Consider the following 24911-nt stretch of genomic DNA (forward strand, 5'->3'; position numbering starts at 1 on the left):
CAAATATATTTGAACAGATTTCTCCATCTTTCCCCAATCAGTTTATTTCTTGAGTTGGTATATTTATTTCACGTCTTAATTTCCTTATGTATCATTAAAAACAAAATACTAATATTTCATAATCCTTATTTTAACTTCCAGGTTTTGGGGAAGTAGGATATCTGAAACTAGAAAAAATAAAAATGTTTTTATTTCAGACTTACACTGTTTCAAACTTTCCACAAGTTTTCAATTACAGAACAATTCCAAATATCCTCACTATTTTATACAGAACCTGACAGTTGGGACAGAAGTAAAACTTGCAGCAAGCTGCAAATGCCATTGATAGAATGGGTCTGCCAAGCTCAGAAACACTGGACTAAAGTATGAAATGTATACTTCTTCAAATGAAGAGAAGGTAGTACTCCATTCTTGGTTTTGAGTAAGGAACATAAAACATGTTCAGAGTTAACTTGTAGATAGTATACTTTTTATTTTTAAAAATAAATATTAAATAGAATGAACCTTCATGTAGGTACATTCCTAGCACTCTGAAAAACAAACAAGGAATTTGGGCTCTTCTGCTGCTACAACATGCAGAGACAGTTAACAAAATCTAGTAACTTACAAAGCTGGGATCTTTGTTCAAGCAGGCCTCAACGAACTCCTTTAAAGGTTTACTGTAGTTTCCTTCTAACGTTGGTGGATTGTTCTTTGGGATCAGAAATAAAACTTTCATTGGATGTAGTTCGGAATGTGGGGGTTCTCCTTTCGCAAGCTCTATGGCCGTTATGCCCAGGGACCATATGTCTGCCTGTGAAAAGAGGGAGGAGTTTATAATTTGACGAAAGTGAAAAAAATGAAATCATTTACATGTTTCCTATCTTTTTACCAACTATTCATTTCCAAATGTACCTATTTTCCTCTCTGCTTCTTAACTTTAGCTACAAAAGCAAAAAGAAATGACCCGGGTTGCAAGCTTGAGCAAAGTGATCTTGCCTTTTACATTAGACTCAGTCAAGGAACATCCTATGAGTGAAAAAGATGAAAAAGAGTTTTAAGACAAGGGTAGAAATGGATTAATATATACATTTCACTGAGGCCAAATCTACTTCTCTTCATAGACCTGGCCCTCACATCTTGTAGTACCTTCTAGAAATGGATCAACTGTTCTCCAGGACTTTTTTTTTTAATAATGAGCAACCTACATAAATGGCAGCCACAAAAGAATTTTTGTGGACAGTCGCCTATCAGGTGATGTAAAAGCTGCATTATTTTAGCTGGTGCAAAAAGTAGCAGTTAACAAGAAAGGAGAATACCGTGTTTCTCATATAATAAGGCCGGGTCTTTTTTTTTTTTTTGAGCCCCGAAAAAATGGCTAGGCTGTCTTTTCTGGGGTGACTTAATTCCCCCCCTTGCATCTTCGGGTGATGGCTTGGATGTTGACCTCGGCGTTGGAGGGGCACTTCATATCGGGGTCAACGCAGGCAGCACCATATCCGGGTGTGCAACAAAAGTACTTCCTAATGGCAAGCCCCCCCATTCGCCCCCCATTTCGCATGTTTTAATAATGGCCTTAATTTGGGGGGAGGGGCTTAATTTCATTTCATGCCTGTAAAACATGCTGGGACTTCCTATTGGGGGAGGCCGTATTGTTGGAGAAACAGGGTATTTGTAACTCAAGGGTTGAAATGAGGGGTCCTTGGTGCTCTCTGAGCTTGTTTTCTTGCAGATGTTTCATTATCCTAACTAGGTAACATCGTTGGTGCTCTGATGATATTATCTAATTAGGATAATGAAATGTCTGCAAGAAAACTAGCAAGCTCCAAGAACACTAAGGACTCCTCAGTAGCAGTTAACAATAACCAAAGAAATCGGTTGATTTTCATTTCAAATTTTAAACCATCATCAAGCCTTTATGCATGTCATCCATCCTTCTGAAGAGCCTGCCTACAGCTTCCACTGTTATTATTCACAAGAGCACCTAGCAACCTATTCAAAATGAAGAATTTTAAGATATTAGGGATGGTTCTCATGAGACACCAAGTAAAATCAATGGAGATGCTAGGAAAGAAGGGAGCCCTGCAGCAATGTTTTACACACTTCCTCCATTTTTAATCACGGTCTTTATTCCAAATAAAAATGTATTGGAATCTACAGGCTTCTTCTGTAAAGATCATCTACTGTTCCCTTACATGGACCAGCTCTCAAACTCCTATAATTTTCTGCCACTCGGGTTAAGTTTCTAAACTATTCCGGAATGTGACTGTAATTAGAATGCAAACACATGGAAAATACACATCTTTTCCAGCATTCCCATATCATTCCACCTGTGGAAATTACAATTAGAAACCAGGGAATGGCCAGAAAAATTCCCACAGATGAGTTACCAAATGTACACTTGCACATCTCACAGTGCAAAATACGTTTCTCTCTGAGCGATGCCTGAAAATATTAAGTAGCACATGAATCTTACCTTTGAATCATAAGCGGATTGCTTTATTACTTCTGGTGCCATCCAAAATGGCGTGCCCACAAATGTATTTCTCTTTATTTGTGTATCAGTTAATTGTCCAGCTACACCAAAGTCTGCTAGCTTGACTTCCCCTTGTTCTGAGAGGAGCACATTAGCAGCTAGAAAATAGTTTAGAAGAAATTTGTTATTGGAAAAATTAAGCTTACATTGTCAAAATGCTAGCAGAGCCCCGATAGTTTTGTTTTGTTTTTACCTTTAATATCTCTATGAATTTTCTTTTCTGAATGCAAATAATCCAGTCCTTTCAGAATCTCTCTTAATATTGTAGCAATCTGGATTTCATCAAGCGAACCTGGTTCTAACTAGAAAAAAATACATTGTTTTCAGGACAAAAGGCCAAAAAATTAACGACCAATAATCAATAATAATAATAACACTGAACTCCAATAAAGTACATTTTTATTTACTCGAATTTTATTTATACTTGTTATATAATGCTCAACAATTCTGTCAGGTCCAGAAATATCAAACGACACAAAGTCACCCAGAAGCATTCTTGGCTGAGAATGTACTTGGAATTTAGGTCCTTCAGATGTAACATGTTAATCCCTCAAATATTTATTTTTGGGGATAGCAAACACACAAGTTTCCATGAGATCCATCCATGAAGGTATGGTTTGGAGATGAAAGACCTATCCATCTGCACTTTTGATTAGAAATATAAAAGCTGTAACTGGACACCCATAAGCTTTAAATGCACTTTCAAATACGTTTCCAATATTATTCAACCAAGATTTTTTTCAGCAATGCATATATAATTCTTCCTTGCTAACATGAATAATTAAAAATTGTGACATTTACAGTTCAGTGGCCATAGATGTATTTTTATGATGTATGTAAGACATAAAAGCTGCAAGACAATATTTAAAAATTCAGATGAATTATAGAAATCGTAATAAAAACTGGTTACTTACAAGGTCAAGGGCAGATCCACCACCAAGGTATTCCATTATTATCCATAATTTTGTGTCCTGTTAATGTATACAAAATGACATTCAAATAATGAAAAAACTAATGTCATCATAATTTTAAGTATTTAGTACATTATGCCTGCTTCTTATTGTGTCTGTACTTAACAAGTTAAAGAAAGCACATAGCGAATGACAAAATAAGTATGATTTGCCACCATAAATAATGGCTTATTTGTCATTGTAAAATAAATACATGGATATACCAGTTACAGGTAGTCTTCAACATATGACCACAGCTGCGATTGGCGCTTCCATTGTTAACCAAAATGAATGTTAATTGAGTTGTGCCTGATTTCACAATCATTTTTGTCATGGTTCAGCATAGGGGTGTCAAAAACAAGGTCCGTGATATGGTCAGATCCGGCCCGCGGGCCGTCTGGCCCTTTCTACCCAATGAGAAGAGGAAATATCAGGCCAGCATGGCTTCAGTCCAGTCTACCCAGTGCAAAGAGGAAGCATGCCAGTAGTCTGGGGAGTGGCATCAAGCTGGCCACGCCCAGCCAGTCAGCTACACCCACCCAGTTGGCCACACCCACCCAATCTCGATGCGGCCCTCAATGAAATTGAGTTTCACACCCCTTCTTCAGCGTGATTGTTTAGCGAAGCACGTGGTCAATCATATCCAGCTTCTACCATTGATTTTCCTTTTTTGGAAGCGAACTGGGAAGACTGCAAGTGACAACCAATGACCTTGGGATCCTGCAACCATCATAAAATCCATGCCACATAACAAAGGCCTGAATTTTGATCATAAGGCTGTGAAGGTCAGTCAGTAAGTGCAAGGAGCAGTCAAAAGTAACAATTTTCACTGCCGCAATAATTTTGTATAAGCCTAGCAGGTCTCAAAGAATTAAAGGTAAAATTTGGAACTTATAATAAGCACTTAAAAATAATTTTGAGTTATTAAAAGGAGTTTTACTATATAACAGAAGCAACTAAAAGAAAACTGGATTTCAAAAGCACAGAAATTTTTACCTTCTGCCCAATAGTTTTAGTTGCAAGTCCTAATTTAAGAGATGGGATGCAACCACGCTTTGGTGTGAAAAAGCAAGCTGCCCTGTCATCTCGTTCTTTGGCCTTGGCCCTTCACTTGCCAGAATGCCTTTGGTCTCAGATCAGGACAGACCAAGGAGGAAAGGAACCAGGCAGGGGGGAGAAAGGGCAAGACAGTTCAGGGAAGGGATAAGCTGACTGAGTCACCTTAAGGCGGAGGAACCTATGGATGGGCACGAACATGGTTCATTTCTGCAAATCTGTATTTTTGAGAAGATGAAAGAGTTTAGGTTGAGCCATAGCCTACCAGTAAGCATGCACCAGGGCAGTGGTGGCTAACCTTTTGGGGCTCCTGTGCCAAAAATTGTGCACACACCAATGCACACACTCTCACGGGCCAGCACCTAGAATGCAATGTGCACCCCCCTCCCCAAGCCCCCTGTGCATGCGCACACAATCCCCTTCCCTTATCTGCACTGTGCCTCACAGCTGATTTTTCGGCTGGTTTGAGGCCTTTTTCAGCCTCCCAGAGGCTTGGAAAAAGCCTCTGCAAGGCTTTTTAGGCCAAATTATAGGCCCATTTCGTCACTTCCGGTATTACAGGGCCTATAATTTGGCCTGAAAAAACTTGCCAAGAAAGGCCTCAAGCCAACTGAAAAAAATCAGCTGTGAGGCACGCACAAACGCAGTGAGGTAAGTTTGCCGGCGGCTCACGTGCCAGCACAAATGCCTCTGCGTGACACTTGTGGCATGTGTGCCATAGGTTCGCCATCACGGCACTAGGGCAAGGGTGTCAAATTCAATTTCATTGAGGGCTGCATCAGGTTTGTGTTTGATCTCCGGGGAGGTTTCCATGGCCAGGATGGGCATGGCCAGCTTGACGACACTTGTGCTGGGGTGCCTGTGCCGGCCCAAGAGCTCTGCCAGTGAAAACTAGCTCCTGGGCTCTATTTTTGGCTGTGATGGTCTCCTGAAACCCTCTGCCAGCCAAAAAGGAGCTTGGGAGGGCCGCATGAAACCCTCGCAAGCTTCGGTTTTGGCTGCAACAACCTCCTGCAACCCTCTGCCAGAGAAAACGGAGCTGCATGTGACCCTGCATGTGACCCTCCCAAGCTCCGTTTCCGCTGGCAGATGCCCTGCAGGCCGGTCCTTCATTGTTTCCAGGGCAGCCCCGTGGGCCAAATCTAAGTATCCCACAGGCCTCATCCAGCCTGCAGGCCTTGAGTTGACATCCCTGCGCTAGGGGAACACAAACTGTGTGGAGTCTCTTACATTATTTGAGAAAAATCATTTATCGTTTTTTAACAGCAGTATAGAAAAAGGATGCAACCTACTCAGCAACTGCATTGCTTTATTTATCTACAAAACAGCCATTCATTGGACTACTTGTTACAATAAAAAAATGGTATTACTTAGAAATGACTCTATGGTTGGGTTTCAAAGTTGAAAAATTCAATGAAATGCCACTTATTCTGCAAATGGTAAAGTGGAATTATGCCATTAAAATATGTGCAGGCTAATATAAAGCAAATAAGAAACTGGAAGGGATCCAAATCAATACAAAGCTGTAATAAACTATCATTCCAATGCCAAGAGATCAAGTAATTCTTGCTTTTTTTCTTACAGAGCATTATATGAGTGAAGACTGTTCAGAGTTCTTGCGTTGCTAGAGGTTTAGTATAATTTAAAGGAAAAAAGCAAATTATCTTTAGAGCCTGTTGACTATGGCTTCAGAAAAACAGGAGGGAAGACCTAGAAGACTTATTCTGACTATTTCCTTCCCCTTCATCTATATGTACTATAACATCTGTCTCACAGGATTTTACTCTATCCATCTAATGAAGAGGACATGAACCACAAAATAAGATGCCCCAAGACTCCTCGTTTTGTTTTTATTGAAAGGATCTAAACCCATACAAGAAATGAGTCCAGTTTTTCAGAGAGAAAATTATTCGAGAAAAACTACTGAACATAAGAACTGAGACCATGGCAATACACTGCCTAAACCCACTTGAATTTTTAAGATCAAGTGTTTGTTTTTTTTTTTGCTATTGTATTGTTTTACAAAAATCTCTAGATCTTTAGTAATTTGACAATACAAAAACTCATTGGCTAAGGTCATGGTTAATTCTGAAAGCCTTACATAGATTTAGTTGTCCCCCTACTCTCACTTCAGCTTTCTTGATTTTTACAATCTGAATCAGGAAGGTAATGTTTTTTTTCTATTCTTCTGCATAGCTAAATCACTGATCTGGAAATTCTCGCCAATCTACAGCAATTGGCCAAAAATATACCAGTACATTCAAATTTATTTTAGCCTGTTCTGCACTAAAGAACATGTCCAACAAACTTTAATTGAATTCTTTCAAATTGACTTAGTCCATTAAGCTATAGCTAAAAGCAGCCTAAGGACACTTACACATCTCAGTTCAAGGGCATTCAGTACCAAAATTAAAAGTAGCCACAGTGCTGGACAGAATTCTTTTTCTTCAAGGTGACATTTGTGATGACTTAAAATGTTTGCATACTCAATTCACTAAATAAAGGGGGAAAGTCGTGATACGTCATGTGATGACGTGCCACTGCAAGTTTGACATCCCTGCCCTAGAGATTCAGAGACTCATGATCCTATTAGCCTTTCACAAGGCATGAAAGACCTGGAAATTTTCCTCATTTTTTGGATCAGGAATTCTGTTGTAACTGATGTAGTTTTTTTATGAACAGGGACACTGTTCATCCTTGGGCACTGGGCTTATGGTTTTCCAGTTTTTAAATCTTGTATTTGAGGCATCTGTGTGAGATGGGCAGTCGTATAAATAAATAATAATCTGCACGCAATCCTGAAATCTTTTCTTCAGTCTCCAAAACACAGCTTCCTAGAGCATACTCCACATTTTAAAGTTAGGAGGGGGTTCACCCATTTTTTTTTAAAAAAAGAGGACCTGCACTGCAGTTCTTAGAAACAGTGCAATTAACACATTTGGCTGTGTGGTTGTGTGCTTCCACAACAAAGGATGTGTGGCAAAACTTTTTTGAGTAACACAGCTACCAAAGTAAAGATTTCATAGGAATTTAATATTTGGCTTCCCCTAGAACAACTTTAGTATTAGTATTAGATATATGCATATATGTGTGTGTGAGTATCACATACATACACTTTTACCTTAATCTCTATTCTCAATTTATGAATTTTTTTGACTGAGGGCAATACTGGAACCTTTCATGTAACATTTTTACAAAAACAAAATGCAGGTTTCATTAAGAAATATTCTGGATTACAAAAAGTGGATTTGTGTTTCGAAAGCAGGAACTGTTTCTCGTAATAATAAACTCAAAATAGAATCTTAAAAATCCACAGAAATGTAAGCATCTGCAGAGAAGAGCCTGTTTTGCCAGAAGAACAAGTAAAACCTGTGCTTGCTCAGTTGCTGTTGAAGCTGCAATGAGGTCAAACAGAGCAGGAAAAAAGGGAACAGCAAAAGCATTTATAAGATCTTCTCAGTTCTGATAAGGTGATTCAGCAGGACATCAAGAATAATGCCAAATGCGAACGCTGTTTTCCTTCAAATCCAAGTGCCAGTGTTGTTGTCCTTTAATAACTTGATATGAAAAACCTCTTTTTCTGTATAACTGAATTAAGTTTGCCAATAATTGTGCAGTAACTTTAAACTTTAAAAAGGTTTGGAAACTGAAAAAGCTTATATATGTTTGATTATTTTACCTAACAATACCCTTGAGAAAGCTTTAATCTTTATTATTATTTAAACCCCGAGTAACATGATAATCAGTTGCTCTCAGATTATTGGTATCTCTTTGAAGGGTAATATAGATCAACTTCCAATTTATCTTCTAAATGCTAATCCTTAGTGCTAGCTATATAAAATATCCTTGCAAGAAAAGTCTGTCATATTTAGTTTTCCACTCAGCCACAAGGTCAACCACAAGGGAAAATGCACATCTTAACAAACAATGGAGAATATATTTGGCAGAACAAGTTCTAACATAACTTACAGTTGGGAGACTAAAAAGGAAGCTGTAACACAAATAGCTTCAATGTGATAGGAAAGTAATATCCATGTGAATGTTTATTAGAAAAACCAGTCAATTTGTTAAACTGGATTCTTAGTCAAACTTTGAATTTCATCTACATTATTACTGCATACAAACCACTACAAAAGACCTGATCTGTCTAAACAACGTATTTTTACATTTCTGTATTTTTCTACATTATAGTAAAATCTAATATACAGATAGGGAGCTGTAGACTTAAAAATTATAGTCTTTATGCATGAATCATATCATACAATTTTTGCTTCTTTTTTTTAAGGATTTCATGACTTGTGATTTTACTGCTGGCTTCTCCATTGACTTGTTAGAGGCTGGTTGTGAAGTGCACAAATAGCAATCAAACTACTCCAAGACCCTGAAGCAGTCATAAATGTGAGGCAGGGTGGGATTCAAACCGCTTTGCCACCGGTTTGGTGGGCATGGCTTGGTGGGTGCGCTTTGCGCGCATGCACACATTTGCACAGATGCAGAGGAGTTTGCGCAGGTGCAGAGGCGTTCTACCTCACCGTTTGCAAGCCTGCACTCTCCCAGTCGCTTCAGCAGCTGCCGGGCAGCACTCTACTGTGCTGTGCAAAGCAGCTGCATTTCAAAAACAGAGGATAAAGGTGAGTATGGGAGCCCGGGCATGCGGGCGGGTGGGTCAAACACCAGACCGAACTCTCATTGCAGCGAACCAGTTCGGTGGCAGCTGCCCTTCGGAGCTACCAGTTCTATAGAACCGGGCCGAACCAGTGGCATCCCACCCCTGATATGAGGACTGATTGCAAAAAGTACTTTTTCAGTACTATCATAACTTCCAACCATCACTAAACAGAGTAGTCATTAACTGAGGTATACCTATAATAGAATCCCACTAAATCTAATAAATTTGGAAAGTATCTACTGTACTTCCAACTGGAATATAATCAGCCATATATCCACAGAAAATAAAAAAAATAAAAAAGGAAAATAAGCAGAAACAAACTATGTCATAATCAAGAAATTTTGTCACAGTTCAACGATTTCAGGGGTGTCAAACTCAAGGTCCACGGGGCAAATCCGGCCTGCAGGATGCTTAGGTCTGGCCCATGGGGACGCCCTGGAAAGTGTGAAGGATTGGTACACGGTGCCTCTGCCAGCAAAAACGACCACACCTACCCTGGCTATGTGACCCCAGCTCGCCCAAGGTCAAACACAACCTTGATGCAGCCCACAATGAAATCAAGTTTGACACCCCTGAACACGTGTGTGTGTGTGTGTTTGTTTTCTGAGGTTTTCGCGTTTGTATGTGGATCTTTGGTTATTCGGCTTTTCTCCCACGTAAAATTGGAAGTATCTAGGCAACGTTTCAATGAAGTCTCATTCATCATCTTCAGGCTTGTGTCTTCAGCTTTGTGCTTCTCGGAGTAATGTGAGGTTGCAGCTGCTTCTTCCTTTTAGCTGCTAGTGGGGATGTGACTTGGTTGGGTGGGGGCTTGACTGTGTTCTGATTGGGTGGGGGTGTGTTCTCATTGGTTGGGGGTTTGGCTGTGTTCTGATAGCACAAAGCCAAAGACACGAGCCTGAAGATAATGAATGAGACTTCATCGAAATGTCGCCTAGATACTTCCAATTTTACACAGGAGAAAACCCGAATAACCAAAGATCCATATTATTTATATATATTTATATTTATATTATTTATATTTATATTTATTATTTATATTTAATTTATATTTATATGTATGTATGTAGGTCTAGGTGTGTTCAGGTCTTTTCCCGTGTAAGATTAAGAGTATCTTGGCAATGTTTCGGCGAGTCCCACTCACCATCCTCAGGCTGGTGCTTTCGTCTGGTGCTTGCACTGGCACAAAGGCGAAAGCACCAGCCTGAGGATGGCGAGTGGGACCTCGCCGAAACGGGTACTTACATGTATGGTATTCAGCTTTGTTCGGGTATTTTCCCACGTCATTATAGTTGTGCCAAAACTTTGCTACAACTTTAAAAGCACAACTTTAAAAGCACAGACGAACACAATACAGAAGCCTGATGATGGCAGATGAGATTCTGCCGAAAAGTTGCTACAAGTTGAAAAGCACAACTATAATGACGTGAGAAAATACCCGAACAAAGCTGAATAACTAACATACATACATACATACATGAGACTCTCTTTAAGAAATGACTCTTTATGGAAGACTTATAATAAAGGATATAAGAAGAGGTTATCGCCACAGACCCTAGATTCTACATCTGTAGTGACAGCATAAGCCATTCACTTCACTCTGAACTATCTGTCGTTATGCATCACCCCCACAATTGTCCTTCCAAAGCAACCAAGGGTTTCAAATACTTTTATTCTGCAAGCTATCTTACATTCCCAATATAGTTCTTTCTATAAGCTTTCAGATATATGATCCATTTGACTTTGGTAAGCCACAGTTTTGTGCCAACTGGATTCTGAGAATATTTTATTTAGCATATTATCTTCTGTAAATTATATTTCTAAAAGGTTTGTGGATATTTTGAAGATTGCTTATTCTGCCTATTTTTTCCCCCAAGTCTCTCAGTGCACATTTAACAGCACAAGGCAGTTTGACATTTTAGCACCACCTTCTGGGGAAACAGAAGAATGAAACAGAAATAATGATCCATTTCTAAAGTCTCATTTGAAGGACAACTATACTGCTGACATATGTTTGATACTGTTTGAGGAAAGCCATGAAATCCCATTGTACCTTGTTGGATTAGTGCAAAAGAAAAACTGTCTGAACCCAGGAATTCCTAGTCACTATGGTGGTAGGGAAAGCAACAATGATTCAGCACCTAGCCCTTCCATGCTATTATCATGCTGATCCACTTCCTAGACTTAGTTTAAATACAGATTCTTAAACTACACAGTATTAGTATACTACAGGTGCAAAACAAAAATCAAATAGCAACTGAAATATCCTTGTGCACTGACATGATTCTCCAAAACAGACCTAGTGACCTTCAAGAACTTTTATCTAATTCTACAAGCTGAGAACATTTCGTTCTCCAAACTACAAAACTAACTCATGCACTGTTTCTTTTAATACCAAACTTGGCATCTCTGCAGAATTTCTACGGGAAAATGCAGCGGCTTTTCCAAATTATACCACGTTCTATTTCTACTCTCATAGGCCCCCAAAGGTTCATGGCAAGATCTTAAAGATCGAAGTACAAAACCTGGATACACACAATATGCACACTTTTAGCAACTGAGAATTACCTATGGTAACTCTGCCTCAGCTACTATCTCTCTAGACATACACAAAAAGAACCACACAAAGATCATGGCACTGGTACCTGATGTCACATGAGCCCTACAGGAATTTCCAGGATCTAGAAACCAACTCTTAGACTTCTGACCACGTATCTGAAAAGCCCACCATGGTCCATTCCTATTCATTCCGTAAGTGTTAGACTAGGTATCATCTAAAATTTATTGGAACAAGAATTACACCGAGTTTCTGCTTTACTCCTTCATTAACCACATCAAACTTATTATTTATTTAATTTATATCCAGCTTAACTATCTTAGTCAGGAAAGACAATTTAAAAATATCGACCTAAGTAAAATCGAATAAAAGCAGTTACAATCAACTATTCCCTTACTTCGATGAACAAGAGCTAAGCTGGCTAGGAAGACTTTTATTAAGCACAGTGATATTTGGTACTGAGAACATCTCCTAAGAGAAGCACATCCCATAGTAAGAAGCAAGATAAGGGGAAAACCTCTTGGGTACCCATGAAACAAGCTAGCAAAACTTTTAAGAGAGTCTTTTTGGCTGATCTTAATGTCAAGAAAACTTCAGCAGTGAGGGAGATAGCTTCTGAAATTGTCATGTCATAAGCTTTTAAAACACAAAACCAAATCTTCTGAGGCTTCCCAAGCTAAGGAAACCTTCCGTGTTGGTGAAGGGTATTGCAAATGAAAAGAGACAAGAAATGAGAATCGTGCAAAAGGACAGCTGCGGATATGATGAAGGAACAACCTGAAAAATGAGTCAGGACTATCTTGCGTTCTGGATGCTTTCCAAATGACAACTCCCAAGTTTCTTCATAAGAAAACTAGTAATTAAAAGGTTAAATTATCACTGACATTGTATTTATTCATGAAAAAGTTATGTGTGGGGATATACTACTCCCCATAATATACATATGTATATGTTTATATACATATGCATGTACATAAACGTATATACACCTTCTCTAAATATTCTGACTTTATAAGAACATATGTATTTCAATATTATGTTGATCAGTTTTCAGCATGTATTGGTATCTCTACATAAATAAACAGAAAGGTCTTACAGAATGAATGAACATTTCATTTTCTCTAGGCTTCAAAATGTCAGGTGCCTTCATTTCATCACAGAAGTTTTACAAATACTCCAATTCATAAAAAAATAGGCACATTGCGAAGAGCAGACTCACCTTTAAATAAGACCCATAATATTTGGTGACATACGGACTGTCACACTGACTGAGAACTGTTATTTCTTGCTGTATATCTTCTATTTCATCTTCAGCTTCTTCAAGATCAATAATTTTTATAGCCACAACTTTTTGTGTTCGATTGTCAATGCCTTTAAAAACTTCACCAAATGAACCTTTGCCAATCTTCTCCAGTTTTGTGAAGAGTTCTTCTGGATCTGCCTTCAAATTCTGGAAGAAATATTTCAATGAACACAATAAATAAAGCTGAGATTACTGAATTCTTGATCCTTCCACTTAATATGGAAGAAATTCCAGAGACAAGAAATAGAAAGGATTCAAAACAATAGATGAAAAATAAAGCAGAAATTTAAAAAATTAGATTTGCTTTTTAAAAATTATAGGATCATTATATTTGGGAGTTTGCAAAACTGAAGGACTTGAGCAAACAACCAGGATGTTGGTTAAAAACAAAACAAAACTGGAAAGGGAAGTCGGGGTAAAGGTAAAGAGAAGGCAAGGGTATATGATCTTCTCTTTTGGCCATTATCTCTGCAATTACTTTGAAGATTAATCTTTACACACTATTTATTAAACATTTGCCATCTATGTCATCAATTTAAAATTCAACCTACAAACATGATAGTATAATTTAACTTCCTTTTTTCAATAAGCACTAAAATTACAACAAAAATGCAGTTTCAGACTGTGGAGTCTAATATTAAATATACTAGTGCTGTAATCAGTCTTTTTATTATAAACAAAAGGGAGCAGATTGATCACAGCCAAGTATAACTTAAACATTACACAAAATTAACACCATTATTGAAGTTCCATTATTACTTAAGATTAAAACACCACATATATTTGGATGGGTTACAAATCTTCATAGATAACAGCCATAAATTGAAATAGTGGGAACGGATGAGGAAGGCAGCTCAAGGAAAAATAACAAGCAAACGTCACACTGGAATAGTCTGCTATTGTGATTTCCACATAAGTGATCCACATCATAAACTGCTGGAAGATGTATTTTAATTAGTCTGTTTTTGTTTTCAATATTTTTGCATAGGCATAGAATGAATATATTTGATTTTTAATAATAATAAAAAGTACCGAAGCAGTTCAACTCTAACTTAGTTTAGCTGATGTCAAGAAAATCTAAGCAGGATTGAGACACCATGAAGTCCCTATGGTTTCGAGGGTGAAGCTATATTAAAAAAGCATTTCCTGGAAGTAGTAATGGTAAACCAGTATTGTCAAAATAACAACTTGATCATACTCATGAAATCAGCAACAGTCAGTTCACACACCAGAAAGTCTTTTCCTTCTGTGCCATGAACCTTTTGGGGAAAAGTCTGGAGAAACCTATCAATTTCTTCTCAAGAAAATGTATTTAAATGCATAGATCTAGGCAGCATTACAAATGAAACTTATTATGACACTCATGGAAAATATGTTATATAGTAATAGTATATGTATTTCATTATAGTAATAAAGCAACACCATAATGATTCTAGACAGTTTTTAGTTAGATGTATTGATGTTAATTTTTGGAGGTCAGAGGTCATAAATTCCTTTTTCTTACATACATTATTGAAGGGAAAGTTATGTTTCAGTTAGTTTAGTCAAATGGTTTAATCCATCTTTTTTTCTACTCACATACAGAGAACACTGAAACTTAAGAAAGCCATGTTTGCATCACATACTCTGAAATTACAGGTAGTCTCTGACTTACAACTGTTCGTTTAATGAGCAAAGTTACAACGGCACTGAAAAAAGTGACTTACAATTAATTATGCACAGCGCAAACCATGGTTGGCCAATTAGTACCTGCTTAGGGAAGCGGGCAATTTTATTTTCTGCATAAAGGTAGTCCCCAACTTACAACCACAAATGGGACTGGAATTTGCATCCCTAAGCCATGTGGTCATAAAGCAAGATGTCATGTGACTTAGAAACCACAATCCCAGCACTCCTTATTAACCAAGAATTGTAGATCATTAGGCAAATACCCATCCTTATCCAACATACTTTGGGCAGGATTTCTCCCAGTCCCAAATCTCAGTCATGTGTTGCTTCTAATTTCCTCCACCTGCCTACCTCCCTGCTTCCTACAGGTGCCCCCCCTAACCCTGGTCAAGCAACCTGGCAAAAATAAGAATCCAGCCAATGGGGAAAGCTGGAAGTAATTTCACCCAGTGGAAAAGAACAGAAGGCTGGCTCCAGGTAAGAAGTGTGAGCCCAACCCTATGCCAACCCCCAGCATTTTCCCATTGAGTGAAACCACTTCAGGCCTTACCCCACAGATCTGGCACGCTTATTTGCACCATGCTGCTGGGCCAGGCTGGGGAGACACATGTAGGAAATGTTTGCCAGAGATGCTGGAGCACCAGGGTTAGCACGGTGGTCCCAGGTCCAAAAAAAAAAAGAGATAGCAAAGGCAATGAGGCAAGGTCAAAAGTAGGTGTGGGGAACCGGGGAAGGAGGCATCTGGGTGAATGAATGCTTGATGGTGCTTCCTGGGTACCAAAGCTTGGTGCTAATTGGGGCAGGCTGGGCTGGTCATGACTTGCAGGGGCTGCTGTGGCTTTGCACTATGCTGTGACTCAACATCTTCTCGCAGCCCTAAAGCTACAGGGTTCTGTGACTGCTTGAAGGTAGGGTGTAGGGTGCAGGGTAGCCGAAAGGGCAAAAATGGGGAGGGGATGGGGGAGAGCTGAAGTGCCCCTGTAGATACAAGTGCAAGCGGGCTGCCAAGCACCCAAGTTTTGATCACATGACTGAAGACACTGCAACAGCCGTAACTTCAGAAACTGATCACAAGTCTATTTTTTTTTCCAGCACCATCGTAACTTTGAACAGTGACTAAACAAACAGTTGTAAGTCAAGGATCACCAGTATTGCTAAAGGTCTACAACCCAGGCTGGAGGCATCATGCATAGGATGAGAGAAAGAGTAAGTCATCTCTCAGCCCCTAAACCCTCTTAAACACCATCATTAGTACATCAACTCAGTACAGGTAGTCCTTGAGTTACAACAGTCCATTTAGTGACCGTTTAAAGTTACAACAGAAATTTAAAAAGTGACTTATTATTTTTCACACTTAAGACTGTTGCAGCATCCCCATGGTCACATGATCAAAATTTGGATGCCTGGCAACTGGTTCATATTTATGATGGTTGTAGCATCTTGGGATCGTGTGATCAGCTTTTGCAACCTTCTGACAAGCAAAGTGATGGGGAATCCAGATTCACTTAACAACCACTAACTTAAACTCAATGGTTCACTTAACAATGATGGCAAGAAAAGTTGTAAAATGGGACAAAACTCACGTAACAAATGTTTTGCTTCGCAACATAAATGTTGGGGCCAATTACGGTCGTAACTCGAGGTCTATCTGTACAGTCAGACGCACGGCTCCACTTTGTGGTTATTTCTAACCTCATTTCTTTGGAGAATAAAGGTCTGCTTAAACATAAGCATCAATTCAGGTTTAGACAACAATTTGTCTCACAGAATGTGGAGAAGAATGTTGGGAATTCATCCTGAGAGCCAAATATTTTTCCAATTTGTCTTAATCTGTGTTAGATTAAACACTGAAGCAGGCGATAAGGAAGCAAAGTGCAACTGAGAATGGAAAACTGATAAAGCATGAAGATGATATTGAAATTGTGACTCTGAACAGTAATTTATAACCATACTGCATGAAAGACTATTAACAGGATATAAAATTCCATGTTCAGTAGGTTTTTTGGTGCTAATCCTAATATAATCCTGTATATATAGAAAAATCCAACATGCCAAATATAAATATAATGCTTTGATTGAGTTGACCATCTATACGTGTGTATGTGTGTGTGTGTGTGTAGGTAGGACATGATGATGATGATGATGATGATGATGATGATGATGATGATGATGGTAATGATGTTGGGTATATCTAAATCCCAACTTTCCTCTGTCATAGATTTCAAGGTTAATATGTAGGCAGAACCAGGCCCACATAGTTTCAGCAAAGTTCCTGTATTTTTAACTTGCTCTTTCATTAATCCTATTTAAAAGCAAATCCTATTTAAAAATATTAAGAGCCCAAATTAATTAAGCAGCAACCATGCACTGGAAAGTCCTGAGCAAGTGAACAGTTTGTTTCCTTTCCTCAAGACAACTGGAACACAAAATGATTCACCTCAATCCGACCAAATGATGTTGAAAGTAACTCACAGAAAATCAGTTAGGTATACCCTATATTCCCTTTCATTTTGAACATGACGTGATGATTCTAGGCACAAGAGCTACACAGAGCATTCCCAAAATACTTTAAAATAAAGCAAGGATCCCTCTCTTTGGAGCATTAAATTAGCTACATCTTTTGCAAAGCTCACCTATCCTTAACCATTTCAATGTCTGTGTGCACAAGCAACACTTCTTGGTAGTTCTCAGTGAAACCGTTGCCCACAGAGGCAACTGGGGACAAATAACAATACATTTAAAGATTAGTGCTGTAATAAAATAACCAGATGCATTTTCTTTGGACAGGCAAGTCTTTTTACGAGTAGTAGTGGCTTTTTACATTTCAGCTTTACCTAGAAGTGCACATAATCCTAGGGATATGTGGCTGAAATAGCAATAAAAATGTGTGTGTGTGTGTGTGTGTGTATATACATACATACACACACACAAAACACACACAGATACATGATCATCCCAGAGAGGAGGTAAATGAGTAAAAAAGATGCAGATTCGCCTATCACACTGATTTCGCCCCTTCTGTGCTTCCCAAATTGTAAGAAATTATGCTGTGAAAAATCACTTATGTGCCACTAAAATGAAGCTGGAAAGTTAATCACAGTCTATCTCCATTGTGTGCTTTATTGTACTGACTGTGGACTTGTTTTAACTATATGGGTTGGCTTCACTGCAAGCCTCTAAAGTATGTAATTTTGATAAATAAGGAAACAGTGCTGCCTTAACCAGTTTGATGTCCCTTCCAGGTATGCTCAGCTAAAGTTTCTATCATCCTCAGGCAACATGGCTAATACTAGTAATTAGGACAGGAACTGCATTACAACACACCTGGAAAACATTTGGGAATGACTACATAGCAAATTATTTCAGATGAACAATAGGGAATCTTTTCCAAAGGTTTTAAATGTAAGAATTTTCCCCCTTTAATTTAACTAACACAAAAAGACATGTAGGCTAGGAAGTTTTGAAGAACTGATAGTTTCAATTTAAGATATTCAAAAAGCCTTGTTAAAAATAAAATGCAGGTAGTCCTCAACTTACAATCATTTGTTTAGTGACTGTCTGAAGTTGCAACGGCACCAAAACAAGAGACTTACAACCATTTTTTAAAATTATGGCCACTGCAGCATCCTACATGTGGTCATGTGATCAAAATTCAGACACTTGGCAACTAAGTCACATTGTTAATGGCTGCAGGGGCGGTGGGGGTGTAATGTGACCTTTTGCAACCTTCTGGCAAAGTTAATGGGGAAGCCAGATTCACTTAACAACTATGTTACTAAGTTAATAACTGCAGTGATTCATTTCACAACTGTGGCAAGAAATATCATAAAACAGGGCAAAACTCACTTTACACTTCTCTTGCTTAGCAACCAAACTTTTGGGCTCAATTGTGGTCATAAGTCGAGAATTACCTGCATATAATTTATTTGCAAAAACTAGGACAATAAATTAAAAATCTAAAATAAAAAGACTAGTATATGAAGATATTATGGAATAATATCAAAAACTCTTTTTGAAGAACGATTCAGAAGAACGGAGATATAAAGTGCTATTTACACAATTAGGCTGTGCAGGGTTGAAGGCTAACAAGTAACCTATATGTGATTTTCTGTTACAACTTGATCAATTGGATACTTGATTGATCCAATGGGAACAAGGTGGTTAAGTAATCTTCTCCCCATTTAAAAAAGCTTATTTAAATATAGTTGTTCTTGGATAATATCATACTGTATTTGTCAATGTTTTAAATCTCTTTTGATGGTTTGCTGGGATAAACTATGAATTACATTTTTATAAAGTAAAAATGTTCTATTTTTGCCATTTATAATTGAACACCGGGAAGTCCAACCAGGATAAATCTCACTTTCACCAACAATTATACTTATATTTCAAATCACGTAAACTACAGTGAATTCACACACAAATCCGACACTGCCCAAGAGGCTCCTGGAGACTTTTGTACTATGATCCTGGACCCATCACCGTAGTGGACTTTTACCTGCCAAAAGACAGCTTACCTGCCAGGTAAGTGCAAAGTAAGTAGGCTTAGTGTATTTTGGACTAATTTAATTAGTACTTCTCAGATTCCTTCTCCACTTTAAAACAAAATTCCTTTGTTTTGCTCCCACTTTTGTGCTTAGCTTGATTTGCATTGTTCACAATGCTGCAAGAGGTATAACTGATATGTATATATCAGATATACACAACCCTTGTTGATCAGAGCCCTCCTGTACAGGAGGCAGCACAGAATGAGAAATAACCAGAAGATGGGAGAAAACAGAAAACATGGAATCTTTATAACTTCTACTTCTTAGTCAAACACTAATAGGATGTAACTTCAGCGTCCAATTAATGTCTTTTAAAAAGATGAAGAAGGTGACCTTTGAAAGGAACTATGAAAAAAAATCAATGATCTGAGCAGATCTGAACATACAGCAATCTTGAGGCAAGAGAAATTGGGTAATATTCTGGGCGCTATACAGAGTCTGTTAATTGAGGAAAAACTCAGTATCTTTGGTTCAAAATTCTCCTCCCACTTCTATTTTTTGATCTACGGGGTACAAGGTGAGGATTGTCTTCCTATACAACCACATTTCAGAGTTCTGGAATTCACAGGACCTCCTAAAGTACACAAGCCATTGAGGATCTGAGTTATCAGGCCCAGCAAGTCCTAGAATTCAAAATAAAAAGATACAATACCCTGGAAGTCCATTACATAGGTTTTTTTCCCTAGCTACAGCTTCCCTATTGCCATTCAACCTCTCAAATATATATGCACAGTCCAAATACCACTTGTAAAACATAAGCCATCAAAGTAGAAGAGCCTGAAAGGATCCTTTTCGTTAGTAATTTTCCTTAACATGTAAATTTTAAACTCTCTACCCACCCCCAAGGATTACCTCAGGAATGCCATCCCAATGCTGCCTCCCCACATCTTGATTTTGTTGACCAACATTAATCAAAAGAGCAAGTGAAGATATAAAGCATTTAAAAGAGGGAGAGAGTGTGTCTGTGGGGAAGGGGGGAATAGGAGGAGAGAAAGAAAGAGTGAGTGGGGAGGGAAGGAGAGAGAGGGAGAGAGAGGGAGAGCGAAGGAGAGGGTGGGAAGGATGGGGGAAGGGAGGGAGAGAATAAGGGGAGAGAAAGAAAGAGAGTGGGGAAGGAAGGGAGAGAGAGGGAGAGAAAAGGAGAGGGTGGGAAACGGGGGAAGGGAGAGGGAGGGAGAATAGGGGAGAGAGAAAGAGTGGGGAAGGAAGGAGAGAAAGAGAGAGAGAAAGGAGAGGATGGAGAAAGAAAAGAGGGTGGGAAGGGAGAGGGAGGGAGAATAGGGAGAGAGAAAGAGAGTGGGGGAAGGAAGGAGAGAAAGAAGGAGAGAGGGGATGGAGAAAGAAAAGGAGAAGGTGGGAAGGGAGAGGGAGGGAGAATAGGGAGAGAGAAAGAGAGTGGGGAAGGAAGGAGAGAAAGAAGGAGAGAGGGGATGGAGAAAGAAAAGGAGAGGGTGGGAAGGGAGAGGGAGGGAGAATAGGGGAGAGAGAAAGAGAGTGGGGGAAGGAAGGAGAGAAAGAAGGAGAGAGGGGAGAGAGAAAGAAAAGGAGAAGGTGGGAAGGATGGGGAGAAGAGAGGGGGAAAGGGAGGGAAAGGGGGGAAAGGGGGGGAGAGAACAAGTGTGTGGGGGAGGGAGAGAAAAGAGAGAGGGAGGGAGGGAAGGAGAGAGGGATCCCCAAATAACATCTGCGGTGTCCTCCACAAGTCAGCTCCAAATGAGAAGCTGGGCACGTACACCAGGGAGCACCGCAGGACGCCCTGAAGGTCAACACCCTCCCTTCTTCCAGCAGATCCAGAGGGGTCCGCAAAGGTGGTCTGGGGTTGGTTGCTTGGTTTTTGCCGGCCCCACTTACCCCGGGCAACTTAGTGGGCAAGAGAGGCGGCGAGCGGGGCGCTCTCCTCGCCCTCCCTCGTTGCCAGGGGCGCAGATGGAAGAGTGGCTGCACCAGCAGCCCCCGCCTGCCCCCTCCCGTCGCCCCCCGCCCCGCACGTGCCTCTCCCCGCCCGCCTGAGGCCGGCGCCCCGGCAGGGACTGACACCCGCCGGGCGAGGAACCTCGTGCCAGCCCCCGACCAGATAGCCGCAGCGGACTCCCCCCCCCCCACACACACAACCCCTCCCTCCCTCCCTCCCGCCAGGATCCCAGAGCAGCTTCAAGCCCAAGCAGGGAAAGCGAGGGAGGAGGGAAGAGAAGGCCGGTGGGGTGGGGGGAAGCGGGCTGCTTGCTCACCTGCATCCCCGGCAGGCCAGGCTGCTGGACAGGGGAATGAGCCATGATGACGGAAGCGGCAGAAGCAGCGCTGCTCTTCCTCCTCCTCCTCCTCCTCCTCCCCTCGAGGCCCCCTCCCACTTCCACCAGCTCCGGGCAGGACCCGAAGGATTCACATCAGCCTCCGCTCCGTACAGCGATCCTCCGCTCCACTCCGACCCCCAACCCACCCTCGCCCCCCCCACACACACCCCAAAAAGAACCAGGGACCGAAGACGGAAGGAACGTGAGAGAGGAGGCTGCCTGGTTGGTTGGTTGGTTGGCTGCCTGGCTGCGTGCGCGCGCGCACAACAGCCGGGTTGGGGGAAGGAGGCGGGGCCAGCGAGGCTCCGCCTCCTGGCGGACGGGGTGGGTGGGATGGTGGCACGCCGTGCGCGCGGGGGGGGGGGGAGGAGGGAAGAGGAGGAGGAGGGCAGCGCGAGGGGTTTTCCGGGTCTTCCTGCCCCCCCCCCGCACACCCCCACATCTGCGGCCTGGGAGGACTTTCTTCTTCTTCTTCTTCTTCTTCTTCTTCTTCTTCTTATTATTATTATTATTATTATTATTATTATTATTATTATTATCATTATTATTATCATTATTATTATTATTATTATTATTATTATTATTATTATTATTACTGTTGTTGTTGTTATTATCATCATCATCATCATTATTTTTCGAACATGGTGGAAGCGTCGGAGGGGGAGGCCCTAATGCAGCCGTGTCAAAGGAGGCAGCAGTGCGGGGGCATCATTAACGCTCTTGATTCCCAGCCACGTGTGGAAAAAAGAGCCAAGGGCCCTTTGCGGAAAGGAGCCGCTTTGCCCTGTCTCGTCCCAGGGAGCTTCCTTGTACGCCCGCTAGTCCTTTCCCGGGAGGGTCTCCCGAGCCCCTAACGGGCATCCTTGGCCAAGGTCAGCTCCGGGGCTTTCGCTCCCGCCGCGGAGGAGATTGCAAAAGGGAAGCCCCTCCCCGCCCCCCGCGACCTCTGCGAGAGCCGCCCGGGCAGGCTTTGCCCTCTTAATGCGGGCAATGGCTCCGTCCTCCTCCCGAGTCCTGCCTGCCCCTTTGCTGCTGACCCCCGGCCGGAGGAAGGCGGAGCGAGCGCCCTTGAACGGCCGCGAGCTGGAAGGAAGGAGGAGGAGGAGGAGGGCTGGGCCGCTTCCTGCTCTCTTCCTGCCGCCTTTGCCGCAGTGGGCGACCTTGGCCGACTCCCGCCTCAGCTGCAGATCCAGCCCGAACGGGCACCTGCGCCTGGCCCGGGACGCCCAACTCGGGGCAGGTGCAGGCGAGGTGGAAAAAATAAATAAAAAACCAGATTACTTCTTTTGCCTGAAATCCCTGAAGTGATGTATTAGGCAGCTTTTTCTCCCCAAGGGCTGTGGCCTTTCCTGTTCGACCTGTTGACAAAAATAAGCTGCCTCAGTGCCGAATATATTCTTTTTTTTTTCCTTTTTAATTGACCACCCACTAATTGGGATGCAAGGGTCAGATTAATCTGGCTTTCTAAAGTGTGAGGTACAGGTAGCCCTTGGCTTAGGACCACAATTGAGCCCGAGATTTCTGTCATAAAGTGAAACATTAAGTGGATTTTGCTGTTTTACAACCTTTCTTGCTCCAGTTGTTAAGTGAATTGCTGCAGTTGCCTTCCGTGTTGGCTTTGCTTGTCATAAGGTCACAAAAGGAGATCATGTCACCCCAGGACGCTGCAACCATCACAAATATGAATCAGTTGCTAAGTGTCTGCATTTTCATCACATGAACGTCTCAGGGACGTTGCAATGGTTGTATGAAAAGTCATAACTTTTTCAATGCCATTTTTCAATGCCATTATAACTTTGAACCGTCATTAAATGAATTATTGTGAGTTGAGATGTACTTATATGTTACTGCAGTCCCTTTTTCAAATAACCTGTGATAGTTAACTTCTGACGTATTTGTATTTTTTTGTTCTTTAAATACAAACAAAAATTACCAGTTTGCTCTCTTTTTTACTTCATAGCAGAATTAGATAGATAGAGAAGTCCAATTTCCAGGTTGCTTTGGGATAAAGGGAAGATCCTGAAATAAGCTTAATTCACTGTTAGGCACCTCTGTTTTGTTTGGATCTGTCTTCATTATTAAGTACGTGATTTTATCCTGTTTGAGAAAGTTGTTATTGTAAAAAAATGAAAGAAATCTAGGGTGCTGGAAAATCAAGGATGAAGCCCCTCAAAGCAATTAATCCAGGCTGCATGGGAACACAAGGCTGCGCTGCCCACATGGCCTGCGGGAACCCACCCCGCCCACTCCTTACCTGGCAAACTTGCCTGCTAAATTGCTATTTTTTCTTTTTTTTTTTCCCCTGACCTTCAGCTATTCTGCTTTGCGGGGAGGTTTAGATTAGCTAGAAAGCAGGAAATTTCTTGCTTTCTACCTAATCTTTAGATATTCAGCTCTGCTTTTAAGCAGAGCCGAACCTCCCTTAGGACAGAAGGCTCTATTCTATTATTCAGTGCAGACTCAGATAGCCGATGGCGGAAACACAGATCTCTAAGTGAATCTGACTGTGAGCAACTCAATCTGCCTGCCTGCTTTGCCTAATTTTGGGTAGAAATTGCTCTTTTTTTAATAAAAAATTCAATATTTACATACAAGGTGTTTTGTGAGTTGATTTTGTGAGTGTGCTAGCAAATTTTATGTGACAAACTCAGGTAGCTGATGGCAGAAAGATTGCTGAATCTGTGATTCTGTGAGCAACTCAATCTGCCTGCCTGCTTTGCCTAATTTTGGGTATTTTTTTTATAAAAAATTCAACTATATAAATATTTATATTTATATACATGCCATGCCATGCCAGTTACATGACCACCAAGCCACACCCACAAATTAGACCACACCCACCGGTTGTTAAAAAATTTGAATCCCACCCCTGCCTCTGTGTGTTTGTGTGTATGTGTATGAGAGAGAGAAAAAAAAAAGGTTAGATCATCCCTCCCTCTCTCTCTCTCCCACCAACGTCAGCAAGCCACCGTCAGTCAAAATTCATATCAGTGGTCCCCGGGATTTAAAATTATGAGTTTGGTGGTCCCTGAGGTCCAAAAGGTTGGCCACCTCTGATCTATTGAATCGTTGTTTCAGAGATATTCCTTTACCAAAGTTCCCCAACTTTGTAGCCCAGGGAGGTAGAGAGGATGGTTCCACATGAATGGTGAACAAGCACATTGTGCAGCTCCATTTGCATGAGTGGCGGGCACATGCGCCCACATGCGCCCGCAAATAGAGCACGGGCACACAGACACTCTGCTCATGCTAGTGTGGATTCATCCACTAATTCCATGGCCCAGTTCCAAACAGCTCAAGGCCTGGTAGTGGACTGTGGCCCAGAGGTTGGAGACCCCTGCCTTACCAGAGTCCT

General features: G+C 40.9%; 1 protein-coding gene across 1 annotated transcript in view; it reads right to left on the bottom strand.

The window, feature by feature from the left end:
* Window positions 1-22089, bottom strand: part of STK24 (serine/threonine kinase 24) — a 32100-nt gene extending 10011 nt beyond the window's left edge. The window contains exons 1-6 of the mRNA XM_026708300.2: window positions 21494-22089; window positions 12967-13197; window positions 3430-3486; window positions 2709-2817; window positions 2456-2613; window positions 608-793 (exon numbers count right to left, since the gene is read on the bottom strand). Of these exons, the coding sequence (XP_026564085.1) occupies window positions 608-793; window positions 2456-2613; window positions 2709-2817; window positions 3430-3486; window positions 12967-13197; window positions 21494-21538 (786 nt within the window). The 5' untranslated portion in view covers window positions 21539-22089. The remainder of the gene's footprint in view (window positions 1-607; window positions 794-2455; window positions 2614-2708; window positions 2818-3429; window positions 3487-12966; window positions 13198-21493) is intronic.
* Window positions 22090-24911: the final 2822 nt, after the last annotated feature.

Source organism: Pseudonaja textilis, chromosome 8 (genome assembly GCF_049901715.1).
Source record: "Pseudonaja textilis isolate UNSWEBS1 chromosome 8, rPseTex1.2, whole genome shotgun sequence".
In the NCBI taxonomy this organism is placed as follows: Eukaryota; Metazoa; Chordata; class Lepidosauria; order Squamata; family Elapidae; genus Pseudonaja; species Pseudonaja textilis.